General features: G+C 32.7%; 1 protein-coding gene and 1 long non-coding RNA gene across 5 annotated transcripts in view; both read right to left on the bottom strand.

Moving 5' to 3' along the window:
* Positions 1–4,656: 4,656 nt before the first annotated feature.
* LOC143901242 (uncharacterized) lies at positions 4,657–5,468 on the bottom strand. The gene is made up of 2 exons (XR_013258025.1): positions 4,971–5,468; positions 4,657–4,893 (listed from the first exon to the last, which is right to left on the bottom strand). It is a non-coding gene; the product is annotated as an uncharacterized LOC143901242 (long non-coding RNA).
* A 3,828-nt stretch (positions 5,469–9,296) lies between these two features.
* Positions 9,297–11,916, bottom strand: part of LOC143901243 (uncharacterized) — a 2,912-nt gene continuing 292 nt past the window's right edge. Inside the window, exons 2-7 of one of the 4 annotated variants that reach the window (XM_077413365.1) lie at positions 11,708–11,851; positions 11,547–11,621; positions 11,426–11,470; positions 11,107–11,333; positions 9,991–10,150; positions 9,297–9,866 (exon numbers count right to left, since the gene is read on the bottom strand). In XM_077413365.1, the coding sequence (XP_077269491.1) occupies positions 9,715–9,866; positions 9,991–10,150; positions 11,107–11,333; positions 11,426–11,470; positions 11,547–11,565 (603 nt within the window). In that variant the 5' untranslated portion in view covers positions 11,566–11,621; positions 11,708–11,851 and the 3' untranslated portion in view covers positions 9,297–9,714. Of the gene's footprint in view, positions 9,870–9,990; positions 10,151–11,106; positions 11,334–11,425; positions 11,471–11,546; positions 11,640–11,707; positions 11,852–11,916 lie in introns of all 4 variants that reach the window. The other 3 variants (XM_077413363.1, XM_077413362.1, XM_077413364.1) reach the window with 3 other exon arrangements.

Below are 11,916 nucleotides of genomic sequence, written 5' to 3'. Positions count from 1 at the left end.
GGTTCTAATTGTATTGTACTTAGCTCCTACTTTGTGCCTGAAAACGGCAGAAAACGGACTGTTTCCCATTTTGAGGTTTAAAAGAGGAGTTATCGGTAAAACCCTCCTAAACCTCCTAAAACCCTCTAGATCCTATACACTGATAGAAAAATGTACTAAATTTTAATTAATGTTTTTTCCAATAGTCCTTATAAAGTATTTTTATAATTCAGTTAATATTTTTCGAATGAAAAAATTATTCATCCAATTGAAACAAATTTTCTAAACCTAATAAAATATTTACTGAATTCAAAAGAATACTTTATTAGGACTATTGGAGAAAACATTTATTGTAGTACATTTTATTATGAATGTATTAATTTTTACTACTTTTTAAATCGTAATGAAACATGTTCCATATCACATACATCATCGGTGATTCATAGTATAGGTTTTGATAAATTTGTAATTGCGTTTAATGGAGCAACGAGATGCGGTTGTGACTTTGACTTATATTGTCGTATCTCGTTGCTCTGTTAAATGCAATATTTATCTAGATTTATTATTTAGAATCTAAGATTTTTAATATTAAAAAAATATTACCAAAAATATTTTATAACATTGTTAATTAATCAGATACATATAGACATACATGTGTCACAATTAATAATGTTATAAAATTTATTTATATAATAAATCTTTTTCTTATTAATCATCTGAAACACAACTTAAATAAAAACTCCACTGCAAGTCACCGATAATATACATGACATAGAGCATGTTAATATGATAATGTGGTAAATAGCATATAAGGAGGAGAGTCAGAAAAAATCTAAGAAATCGCACACGTTTGTTTCTAAGGTACAAAAAAACATATATTTATTTGCTTTCATGTACTCTTGCATACTATCTAAACTCATTAACCTATTAAACTAATATTATGTCATAACAAAAAAAAATTTTTAACCATTTAAAACAATTAATATATGTATTTTATCTGTATGTGTATCTTTGTGTATGTGTATGTGTAATGTATTGTATCTTAAGGGGCTTCCCTAGTGTGACAGGACCTAAAATAAATAATTTTTAAAAGGAAAACGACAAAGCCAATTGATGAACAACTTTTCTCACATATTTTACTATATTTTAAGAGTGGATACAAATTTTTTCAAAATTTTATATCTGTTATTAAAGCCCGTGCCAGCCATTTTTTGGAGCGTCGCGAAAAAACGGTGTCCACGATTGCAGCCGTTGTAGTTATCTGAAACAAAAAAGCAAAAGGATTTTTAATATACTTGAGTGTGACTATCGTCTGAACCAGAAACATGAAAAAATATTGGAAATTTAAAAAATTATAGCGATTATTGAATTATTGAATTATTGAAAATAATTATAATCACTATAATTTTATTAAATAATTATAATCGCTATAATTTTTATTAATCGCTTTAATATTTTCAATAATTCAATAATCGCTATAATTTTTAAAATTTTCAATATTTTTTCATGATTCTGCTTCAGACGATAGCCACACTTAAGTAGATTAAGAATCCTTTTGCTTTTTTGTTTCAGATAACTACAACGGCTGCAATCGTGGACGCGGTTTTTCGCGGCGCTCCAAAAAATGGCTGGTACGGGCTTTAATAACAGATATAAAATTTTGAAAAAATTTGTATGCACTCTTGAAATATAATAAAATATGTGGAAGAAGTTGTTCATCAATTGGCTTTGTCGTTTTCCTTTTAAAAATCATTCATTTAAAGCCCTGTCACACTAGGAAAACCCCTTAATAAAAATAAAAATAAAAATTTAATTTCAATAAAATTAAAATTAAAATTGAGAAATGTCTTAAAATGAAACATCTTAATACTAATAAAACTTAAAATTAATACCTTAATACCAAACGCATATCACAAATAACATTTTTGGAATGTTTTATGTAAAATTTTTTTCAAACCGGTTAATATATTTGTTACTTTTTGTTTTTTTTATTTATTTTTTTGTTATCTGTTTTATTATAATTCCATGTATGTATTGTTGTCATCTGAAAAAATATTTTATTAAAACATTTTATTTTACAATAATTCATGTTTTAAATAAATAAAATACTAATTTTTACCGAATTCAACATTGTCATTCTTTTCATTTTCATCATTTTCGTTTATTCGCGAGATTTCTTCTTCTTCAAAACTATCATTTTCATCAGAACATTGTTGGCGTTGCTGTTTCTGCATCTTAATATACTTTCTTTTATTAAATGCTAGTTTATTAATAAAGTTTATATATGTTTTTTCTTCGACTATTTCTGGTGAACAGTTATTGACCCATTCTAAAAAAAAAAACGATATTTATTTAGTACAATTTTTCGAATTATTATGTGTATATATATTAGGGTGTCATTTTTTGGAGAAACTTTTTTTTTCATTTCACGAATAGCATATATACTTATAGGAAGGTAAAATAAGATACCTGTTAAAGTTTTAGCCCTTAATTTAATATTAACAGGTCGCTCATCGCGATTTTTTATTTTTTATTTAGTAAGATAGAAAAAATGTTATAACTATCTAACAAACAGTAATACAGCATTGCTCCACAAGAGATTTTTGCAGTAAATTTACCGCTCTACAAAAAAGATTTCTTATCATTTTTTCATAAATTCAACCGTACAAAAGATATTCAAAGTTATAGTTTGATAAATTTTATAAAACTTGTTTTTGCTTCTTATGAATTTTGTATCATATCAACTATCAGAAATTATGAAATAATCAATACATATTTTTGTAGAAAATTTAACGATCTACAGAAAAGGTCTCTTATATTTTTTTCATAAATATTTAGACGATAATAAGGTTTAAATCTTAATATCGTCTAAATGGTTATATTTATGAAAAAAATATAAGAGACCTTTTTTGTAGATCGTTAAATTTTCTACAAAAATATGTATTGATTATTTCATAATTTTTGATAGTCAATATGATACAAAATTCATAAGAAGCAAAAACAAGTTTTATAAAATTTTTCAAACTTTAACTTTGAATATCTTTTGAACGGTTGAATTTATAAAAAAATGATAAGACATCTTTTTTGTAGATCGGTAAATTTACTACAAAAATCTCTTGTGGAGCAATGCTGTATTACTGTTTGTTAGATAGTTATAACATTTTTTCTATCTTACTAAATGAAAAATAAAAAATCGCGATGAGCGACTTGTTAATATTAATATTAAGGGCCAAAACTTTAACAGGTATCTTATTTTACCTTCCTGCAAGTTTATATGCTATTCGTGAAATGAAAAAAAAAAGTAGCTCCAAAATGACACATCCTGATATATATATATATATATATATATATATATATATATATATTGTTGCGCTCGATCACGCGTTCGCCGCACAATGTGTGTGTGTGTGTGTGTGTGTGTGTGTGTGTGTGTGTGTGTGTGGGTGTGTGTGTGTGTGTGTGTGTGAGTGTGTGTGTGCGTGTGCGTGTGCGTGTGCGTGTGCGTGTGCGTGTGCGTGTGCGTGTGCATGTGCGTGTGCGTGTGCGTGTGCGTGTGGGTGTGCGTGGGCGTGTGCGTGTGCGTGTGCGTGTGCGTGTGCGTGTGCGTGTGCGTGTGCGTGTGCGTGTGCGTGTGCGTGTGCGTGTGCGTGTGCGTGTGCGTGTGCGTGTGCGTGTGCGTGTGCGTGTGCGTGTGCGTGTGCGTGTGCGTGTGCGTGTGCGTGTGCGTGTGCGTGTGCGTGTGCGTGTGCGTGTGCGTGTGCGTGTGCGTGTGCGTGTGCGTGTGCGTGTGCGTGTGCGTGTGCGTGTGCGTGTGCGTGTGCGTGTGCGTGTGCGTGTGCGTGTGCGTGTGCGTGTGCGTGTGCGTGTGCGTGTGCGTGTGCGTGTGCGTGTGCGTGTGCGTGTGCGTGTGCGTGTGCGTGTGCGTGTGCGTGTGCGTGTGCGTGTGCGTGTGCGTGTGCGTGTGCGTGTGCGTGTGCGTGTGCGTGTGCGTGTGCGTGTGCGTGTGCGTGTGCGTGTGCGTGTGCGTGTGCGTGTGCGTGTGCGTGTGCGTGTGCGTGTGCGTGTGCGTGTGCGTGTGCGTGTGCGTGTGCGTGTGCGTGTGCGTGTGCGTGTGCGTGTGCGTGTGCGTGTGCGTGTGCGTGTGCGTGTGCGTGTGCGTGTGCGTGTGCGTGTGCGTGTGCGTGTGCGTGTGCGTGTGCGTGTGCGTGTGCGTGTGCGTGTGCGTGTGCGTGTGCGTGTGCGTGTGCGTGTGCGTGTGCGTGTGCGTGTGCGTGTGCGTGTGCGTGTGCGTGTGTGTGTGTGTGTGTGTGGGTGTGTGTGTTTGTGTGTGTGTACACATTATTCTTTTGTCACTATACACATAATTAAAAGTACAGGCGAGATAAAATAATGCATGTACTTACTGCAATTTGCACCATTAACTGTACGAGGCCGCCAACGTTGTTGATTTTTAAGCAAAAGTCGAACATCCTTAGGCAAATCTACATGCCCATGTTTTCTCAGAATTGTAAGTAAATCGCTAGCAGCGTCATGTGCTATGTTACAATCAATAATGAATGTTTGCAAATCATCCCATAAAGTAATATTATTCGTGCAGTCAGAAACATTTGTTATTTCAGAGACGTTATATTTTATTTCAATATCTTGCTCTTCGTTATTTTGTGTTTCAAACTGCGATTCTATACTTAATTCATTTATTTCGTTTACATATGAGGGTGACGTATGACTTCCACAGGATGTATTATCAGAACTTATGGAAACAATTTCCACTTTATCTAATAAATTAGACGATATGTTTAAAGGAGTTGAATGTAACAACAATTTTGAATCTTTATAACGATTTAATTCAATCTGAATTAATTGATCTTTTTGTCCTTTTGATAACGATTGAAAATCCTTAGGCATGATGATGTTCTGCTTGAAAAGATACAATCAGCAATAAACGAAATAAATATTATTTACACATAAATATCCCATATTATAATAAATACCTGTGAACTATCCACAAACGGCCGTACCAGAGAGAATGGAAAAGCCTGAGAGCGGTACTCACGATCGCTGTTTCGATTTTCGGTAGAACTAGAAGGAAATCTGAGAGCGGCCCTGGACGCCATGGGGAGTTTTTTCGCTTTCCTCGGGTGAAGGTGAAGGACGCCATGGACGCGATTTAGGTTATGGAGGATTCACATTGCGTCCGATCACGTCCGATGTTAGCTCCGGTAACTTAGCCGGTCAACTTCGACTTTATTAATTTTTTTTTTTTTAATCGTTTGTTGGTCGTTTGTTGGTGATTGTTGGCCTAATTACAACGTTTGTTGGTTCTTAATTTTTTTATAACTTAAAAAAAAAAAATTAACGTTAAGTTAGCCGGAAAAAACTCATTTTTAATTAAAAAACGGCCTAATCGATGCGTAATCGTTTGCTGATGATTGTTGGTCTAATTTTAGCGTTTGTTGGTTTATTATTAGTCTTAAAAACGAAAAATTATCTCGGTAATCAACACTGAACATGCTCTGCGACCACATGCGCATGCTCAGTGGCCGCACGCGCATGCAAAAGTGCGCGAATTTGAAACGTATGTATACTTATATAATGCATATCACTTATTGTTAGCTTTTAATGATGAATATATCTTATACAATATATCAAAGTACATACGTGGGCGGGAGGGCTTTGGGTAAATATCCCGTTTAAAGGACCCACTTCCGATGACCTTGAATTTGACATATACACATATTGTCAAGGACACCCTCCCGAGTAACATGCAAGTGATTTTAGTCGGGCTTTAAACAGTTAAATACTACCTACATAGGTTAGATGACGCGCTTTAAAAGTATTTAACTGTTTAAAGCGCGTCACTAATCTACAAAAACGGGGGGTGGGGGTGAACCTAGGTTCGCGTGGAAAGTGTATGCGTGAACTATTTCGACATATTTATTAGTCATTTATACCTTTTAAAACTCAAAATAGCTGCTATATTTTCCAAACTTTTTTTGTTTATAACTTTTTAATAAAAAGCGATCCCCGACTAAAATCACTTGCATGTTACTCGGGAGGGTGTCCTTGACAATATATGTCAAATTCAAGGTCATCGGAAGTGGGTCCCTTAAACGGGATATTTACCCAAAGCCCTCCCGCCCACGTATGTACTTTGATATATCATATAAGATATATTCATCATTGAAAGCTAACAATAAGTGATATGCATTATATAAGTATAAATACGTTTCGAATTCGCACACTTTTGCATGCGCGTGCGGCCACTGAGCATGCGCATGTGGCCGCAGAGCATGTTCAGTGTCGATTACCGAGATAATTTTTCGTTTTTAAGACTAATAATAAACCCACAAACGCTAAAATTAGACCAACAATCATCAGCAAACGATTATGCATTGATTAGGCCGTTTTTTAATTAAAAATGAGTTTTTTCCGGCTAACTTAACGTTAATTTTTCTTTTTTAATTTACAAAAAAATTAAGAACCAACAAACGTTGTAATTATGCCAACAATCACCAACAAACAACCAACAAACAATTAAACAAAAAAAAATTAATAAAGTCGAAGTTGACCGGCTAAGTTACCGGAGCTCACTCGAGTGAAGGTGAAATTTCATGGGCAGTGAAAAGCAGCAGCAGATTGTACTGATTGGCTATAAAATAGAGAAGTTCTCCAGTTCCTAGAACTTCTCTATTTTGTAGCCAATCAGTACGATCTGCTGCTACTTTTCACTGCCCATGAAATTTCACCTTTAACCAATCAAAACATCCCATTTTGATCCCGTCACAAGTAATGTAAAGGCTGATTTATAAAGGCCGTAACCGTTGATTTAAGCCATAATCTTTAAGAAATTGACCAATCACAGTCGATTATTCTTCTCACATTCGACTGTGATTGGTCAATTTCTTAAAGATTACGGCTTAAATCAACGGTTACGGCCTCTATAAATTAGCCTTAAAAAGGCCATTGCACGTAAAGTTTGAGCGCGGAAACGCGGAAACGCGGAACAGAATAGTAACTAGATTCCGCGTTTCCGCGAATTGAGTCCCGCACTCCGCACGTTTGAGCGAAAAAGCGGAATCCGCTATTATCGTGTATGTATGTAATGTAATGTACATACATACCCTGGCTTGCATAAGATACTTCATAATAACCATCGACATGATGTTTGGATTTATAATATTATACTGCCACTTTTATAAAATAATAAAGTAATCGAAGTATGTAAAAGCTTTCTTTTTCAATGTGATTAGACAGCTCCGAAATTTGTTGGAGTATACTGTATCCGCGTTGACAACGGATTTTGATGCATTCGTGTTCCGCGAGTTTGTTTCTTCTATTACATATGGAGCACAATTTGCGCGGAATAGCGGAACAGTATAGTGACAAATAGACATTTGTATATTTCTTAAAATTCTCTATATTTATTCTCTATTATTCTTTATTATATTTCTTAAAATCTCGATTTTGGATTTTATATCAAATTATATGATCAGCTTTGCAGTCGATTTTATCTGTGGCTCCTTACCGACTATTTACTCTAGAAAATCGATCTCGAAAATCACAAATTTTGCATTACTTCATACAGACGGCCAGAAAAAGAAGGCTCTATCACGGTTTCAATCACATATTTTTCGCATTTTTCGATTAGATGAAGTGAGAAAAAACATTGCTTTTTGTACATTAGATTTCGAAGAATCCGATGCAACCATAAAATATATAGTTTACCGGAGATTTCGCTGCTAATTTTTTAGTTTATTTTAGTGAAAATGCGGTAATCGAGCAGACATTCTTTGGTCGAGGTAAGGTTGGGAAGACTTGGCAAGCCGCTGGCTAATCACTGTAGTTGCAGGTTATGAGGCTCGTCTTTCTTAGCCGAATTGGATAGTAATTGACACCCCTGTCATGCGTTTTGAAACCCTTTCTCAGTAATTGTCAAAATTCAATCGAAAAGGAGATGTAACCTCACTTGTAACCTTTCTCGACGACTCGCATGATCAGCTGATCAAAACGGAGTCAAATGAGAAAAATCACATAATTTGGAAAAAGTAACATACTTTGGCACGTATGAAATTTTACACCATAATTCATAAAATTATTTTTCCCTTAGCAAAAATTGCCTGAAATATATTTCTGAACGTGAAAACCTACAAACAGTCACATGACTAGCACGTAGCGAGACGCCTACCTTAATTCCCGAAAAATTGAAAAAATGTCGGTACCGGTTTCCAAAAAGATCGGTAACAAAAAATTATACACTTCATAGTACTCCTCGGAAAATTCTACCCTTGTTTGATCTATAATTTGTTGAGATTTGATCAATTATTTCCCGAAAAATTAGAAGAATTAGAAAAACCGGTTTCCAGTAAATTGGTAACAAAGAACTATACACATAGTGGCACTCCCCGAAAAATTCTATCCTTATTTCATATACTTTTGGTAACAATTTGGTTCAGGGGTTTGGGCTAGGCGTTGATGAGTGAGTGAGTGAGTCAGTCAGTCAGTCAGTCAGGACATCTTCCTTTATATATATATATATATATATATATATATATATATATATTTGTTTAACAAGTTTAATAAATGAATATATTGTATTTTTATATGGTTTTATTTCATATACATTAATATACTTTTCAATATAAAAATAATTAATAGATTGCGGATTTCTATACAAATGTATTTCAAAAGATTTAAAAGATTTTTTGTTATGTTTATATATCATGCAAGATGAGATTAAAAGAGAAATTTGTTTTGTCACAAAAATATTCTAAAAATACGTTTAATTCTACTGCGCATATTTTAAACAATTGTGTGTATTGTAAAAATAATTACATGAGATAATTAAGAATATAATAAGATGTATTTTAATTTTGTAAAGTTGTAAATTTTAATAGGTTATGTAGGAGCATGAGGAGGAGTGTGTGTGTGAATGAATAGGGAAATGATTGTAAACCAAGTCCACTTTCTGGCTGTTATGCTAAAGTTAATAAACTATATATATAATAAGATATATTTTTAACAAGAAATTATATCCATTTTTTACGTAATAATGTTGAAAAAAGTATTCTTTTCTCTATAAATTACATTTCTATTATAAGTTTTTGTAATAAAAAAGCAATTGTAATTGTAAAAAAAATGTTATGGAATTGTTATATAATTATTATGTTGTTATAAAATAGTGATATTGAAGATGTGAAGATTTTGGGAAGATGTTTTATCGCAACATCTTTTAAATATTTTTATGATTTCTTTAAGACGTGTGTTATCTGGGAAACGCAACATCTAGGAATAACAGGTCTTTGATTTAATTACAGTAATAAAAATAATAACTTTATATATTTATATATATATATGTATGTATACATATATAATTTACGTATATATCGTGGAAATACCAGAAAAGTAAATAATTTCTTACTTTTAATCAATTCAAAATACTTTTAAACAATTATCTGTCCCTATAAATGTTTATTCCGCATTAATTTTTGCATCTCTTTTTGGTGTGGTAGTTGATTTCTTTTATCTACTTTCTTTTTCCTATGTTCCTCCCTTTCTTGTGTTTTCTGCATTGTAATTTGCAGTACAATTTCTTATAAATTCAGTATCTTCACATTTTATAGATTCTGTAGTCATAATTGCTTTAGCGTCATCAGAAGTCTCAAAAGTTCAAAATTTCACAAAAACAAATCTTTTGAACTTAACTTTACCTTGATAAATATTATATTATACATATATTTAATATTCGTTATCTTCATTACATTCGTTACATTTTGCATTATTTTCTTTAGCTTGATTTTCTCTTTTGTTCCTTTGATTTGCAAAGCGTAACCATTCTGCCGTAGTGTTGTCGAAATCAGATTCTGTACATGTGTAGTGCGATGTTATCTCTTCTAGAAAAAGAAAATCATATAAAACTAATAGAAGCATTATAATAAAAAATTGGTAAATTCAGCGACACACATACATATAGACACATACATATAGACACATACATATACGTCCATAACTTACTTTTCATAATTTTGATAGAATATAAGTTGGATATTTTAAAGTTATTACGTAAGTCTTTCCATGAACATTTCATGGCACACTCATTTGTTATTAATTTTTTTAAACATTTGTATATGTGATCTTTGGCATTATTGCCACCAGTTTTTGATACAAACTGTTTCTGTAAAGAAAAGAAAAAATTAAGAAATATATTTTACATTTACTTCAATGAATTACTGATAGAACAGTATAATATTATAAGAGAATATGATAAAGTTTAGTGAAGATATTTTTATTCAAACAATTATAGGCATGTTTTCATCCACAAAACTTTTACACATAGTTAAATCTCCTGGGTTCCTCACCGCGGAACTCTTGATTAATAACGTACATCAGAAAAAAAGAAATCCAAAAAAAATAAAAATAATTCCATTGAGCTTAAGCTAATTTTCTTAACTTCTTGTAGAAATATAATCATAAAATATACAGTTATTAAGTAGTGAATATGTCAATTTTATTGTGCAATGTTTACTCTGTAGTTAGCAACAAACATGTTATGCAAAACATTTTAATGAAGTGTTTTTATATTAAGGCTCCTGGGTGCTCCTGGGAAGTCACCGCGGCCATATTTAATTTCTTGCTATCGAGGCGAGAAATTACCCTATTTTATGTTACGGTATTTTCCGAAATAAAAAGACATTTCAATAAAAAATCACTATAGATCGTTTCAGCACACTTCTAAAATTTAACGGATACTATCCTTTTCTCTCGACAATAAACAAACAGCCATAAAACAAAGCCTAAAAATACGGAAAAACAAGCCATTTGACGACTCGAAAGGAGTAGAGAATGTTCCTTCCGCATATGTATTTCTTGCAAATCTTATCATACGTTAAATTTCACGAGTTTCACGAATACGTTAAACGTTATAGCACAAGTACAGAGCAAATAAAAAAAATATAACGCAACGCAAAATAGGTTGTCAACATGTCACAAAGGACAGAATTCTCCATTGGTGAGAGTTTATTTCTGCCGCGACGGTACGTCACCACCGTCAACGCAGAGTTCTCGGCTTAGGGACCAGGAGCCTTAAAATAAAATACAATTGTAAGGATAGTAAAGAAATGTAAAACTTACAAATTGTGTTACTGGCTCATTTGATGTTCTCAGTAAGCATTCAAATTGTTTTATCTCTTCTATTGTTTTAAGTGGCAAAAACGGTACGATGAGATCGTCATTAATTTCAACAGGGCTTTTTGTGCTTTTGTGTTTAATGGCATCTTCTATTTTATATAATCGTTGGTTAATATTTCTCAATGAAATATTTGTAGCTGCCTGCATCCGTAATATTTGGTCCAACTTTTCTACAATACAAATTCAACAATTTGATGTACGAAAAACTGATCGGATATCTTGTGTGTACAAAGTGTTAATAATATGAAAAAGGATAATTTACCTTTTATATTACTAGCCTGTACGGTTTCGGTAAGTTGCTCATATCCTAAAAAATTTTATGAAGTTAATATGCTGTATGTTACAAATAATATCTGTTGATTTTAACAATTGTATATGTATACCTTCTACTATTATAGGCATATTACTTATTTCAGAATGTAGCCTCTCGTTAAATGTAGATGGGACTGGGTTATTTTCTGTAAATGCATTAATGACTAAATTTAATATTCCTATATATTTATAATAATTACTCTATTTTTCATAATATTTTAAATTATAATACCGTTTTGCAAAATTTCGTACGCACTATTTCCACTTGCATCGTTGAATGTTGCAACTTGTGGTACATTGACATATTTATTCTTTATTTGAACGTTTGAAGGACACGATGGTACTGTAGTAACACTACTCACATTAATCTGTTTTCCTGTACAAAAAACAACGATTATAATTCTAATATTTTAATTTCTTTACAAATATATCACATTTTAT

Source organism: Temnothorax americanus, unplaced genomic scaffold, assembly GCF_048541705.1.
Source record: "Temnothorax americanus isolate GAGA-0224 unplaced genomic scaffold, ASM4854170v1 Scaffold320, whole genome shotgun sequence".
Lineage (NCBI taxonomy): Eukaryota > Metazoa > Arthropoda > Insecta > Hymenoptera > Formicidae > Temnothorax > Temnothorax americanus.
The sequence above is the reverse complement of the archived record's forward strand: the minus strand, read 5'-3'. Positions and strand labels throughout refer to the sequence as shown.